The 1988-nt window shown below is 38.6% G+C and overlaps 1 protein-coding gene across 8 annotated transcripts in view; it reads right to left on the reverse strand.

Annotated features, from left to right (window-relative positions):
* Positions 1–1988, reverse strand: part of PTPRJ (protein tyrosine phosphatase, receptor type J) — a 135102-nt gene that overhangs the window by 16274 nt on the left and 116840 nt on the right. For all 8 annotated transcript variants that reach the window (XM_019551730.1, XM_019551727.1, XM_019551733.1 and 5 more), the window contains one exon: positions 1181–1268. In XM_019551730.1, coding sequence (XP_019407275.1) covers positions 1181–1268 — 88 coding nt within the window. The remainder of the gene's footprint in view (positions 1–1180; positions 1269–1988) is intronic.

The following is a 1988-nucleotide window of genomic DNA, read 5'->3' on the forward strand; positions in this document are numbered from 1 at the left end:
AATAAAAAAGATCATCACATCTACAAAAGCAGCTGTCCCCTAGGCTTTTTCATTTAGGAAGCAACCATTGGCCATAGATGGAAACTGGTAGAAGGGAACAGCCAAAGCTGTAGTAAGTGTCTGGTAATGTTTATGGTACTGTTAGAAGGATGTTGTAGCTACAAAGGTCCAGGAATTGAGAGGGGCAAGAATTATTTTTTATTATTTTTTTCCCCCGGGGGGCAGGAGGGGGATATCTTGCACTGGACCAACTGCATGGCTGGAATGAAAAAGTTAGACAAGCTTTCAAATGCAGACATGATAAAGAATATTTTGCTTTCAAAAACCTGTCTAATTTCATTTCAGCCATGCAGTTGGGCCAATACAAGATATGGCCCCTCCAGAATCCTTGTCTTCAGAAACTTTTAGTAGCTTTTTAGAATTGATGCTGCACAGTATTTAACTTGTAACAAATAGCCCTTAAGTCCCAGTTGCCTAGAAAAGACCAGAACTGTGAACCATTATGAGCATATCTCAGGTATCTACAGGAGCACAGTGTCAGTGGATTATTTGCAGATAACATAACATCTGAAAGCTTGTTTGTCCGCTACATCATCTCTACTAAGCCTTACTATTACCTCCAGAAAATAAATTTCACATCAGAACTTGTGTTCTAGTATAATATTACAAAGCACCGCCTGTCAAAAAGAAAAGGCTTTACTGGATATCTTCAAACAAAATCAGATTAATATTTGAATATATTAAAATACTAGTTACAAGCATGTCCTGTACCACTGTACGTATGTGACATTTAAAAAAAATGGCCTGATTCTAATCAGTTACTTTACCACCAGGTATGTACATTCACAACGGTGTACCAGAATAGATAATGGACCAGTGATATACAGTCATGCTAAAGGCTTTTTTCTCAAACTACCAACCAAGTTTGATGGATCCACTTTGAGTTGCTATCATATAAATGCAAATTTTCAATAAATAGAAGAGCAGTTCCATTCTTTTCTGAGAATGTAAGTGTTGGGGTCATGATCCCTAGTTTGGGGGACTCCTGAGATGCACTGTATTTTAAAATATCACTTTAAAAGTGTATGAACAGGAATCTTGGTCATTGTTATGCTTTATTATATTAACACTGAACTACTACTGCCCTTTCAAAAAGCTAATGTTATTAGTAACATCTTACCTTCTCCTTCTCCAGAAAACAAAGACCACTACAAGAAGTATAGCCAAGATGCACAAAATACAACCAAGAACAGCTCCAACAATGACTCCTTACAGAAAGATAAAAATAGAACAAGTGCTTATTATTTAGCTACCATGTCAATAATAAGTTAACAAAATTAAAAGACTAGAGATTCTACTACAGAGGTAGAGAACCCTCAATACAGGCACCAGAACATGGCACATGAAAGCATTTTGCTTGGCACGTGTGCCTTACAGTGGACAATGGGGAAGGGGCCTGGGTTATGCTGCCACAACAAGATTCAGGCCCCTCACAGCTCCCCTGCCATCTGCGCCTGGTATTAAAACATCTTACAAGTTGAAGTTCCAGGTGTTTTTGACACTCTGCTCAAAACCCATTGCCAACCCCTGCTCTACTATGAATTTCAAGAAAAGTTGGAAAAGATATACTTTGAGATTTTAAAACACCGGTTTATCCAAGTCTGTCCAAAGACTCAAAAGGAAGTGATAATCATTCATTTCTACTCCAAGTCCAGCTATCAATAAAACACAGAGTAACAAATGGGAAGCTAGTATGCTCAAAATTAAGAGAGTGCAAAAAATCACATAGAGATGTTTTTCCAAGTGAATAAGGTAAAAGAATTTTACATCAGCTGAGGATGTAGATTTCATAGACATTAGGGCTGGAAGGGACCTCGGGAGATCGAGTCCAGCCCCCTGCCCAAAGAGCAGGAAGTCAGCTGGGGTCATAGGATCCCAGCAAGATAAGCATCCAATTTACTCTTGAAGGTGTTCAATGTAGGTGCTTG

Source organism: Crocodylus porosus, unplaced genomic scaffold, assembly GCF_001723895.1.
Source record: "Crocodylus porosus isolate Cpor-Errol unplaced genomic scaffold, CroPor_comp1, whole genome shotgun sequence".
Lineage (NCBI taxonomy): Eukaryota > Metazoa > Chordata > Crocodylia > Crocodylidae > Crocodylus > Crocodylus porosus.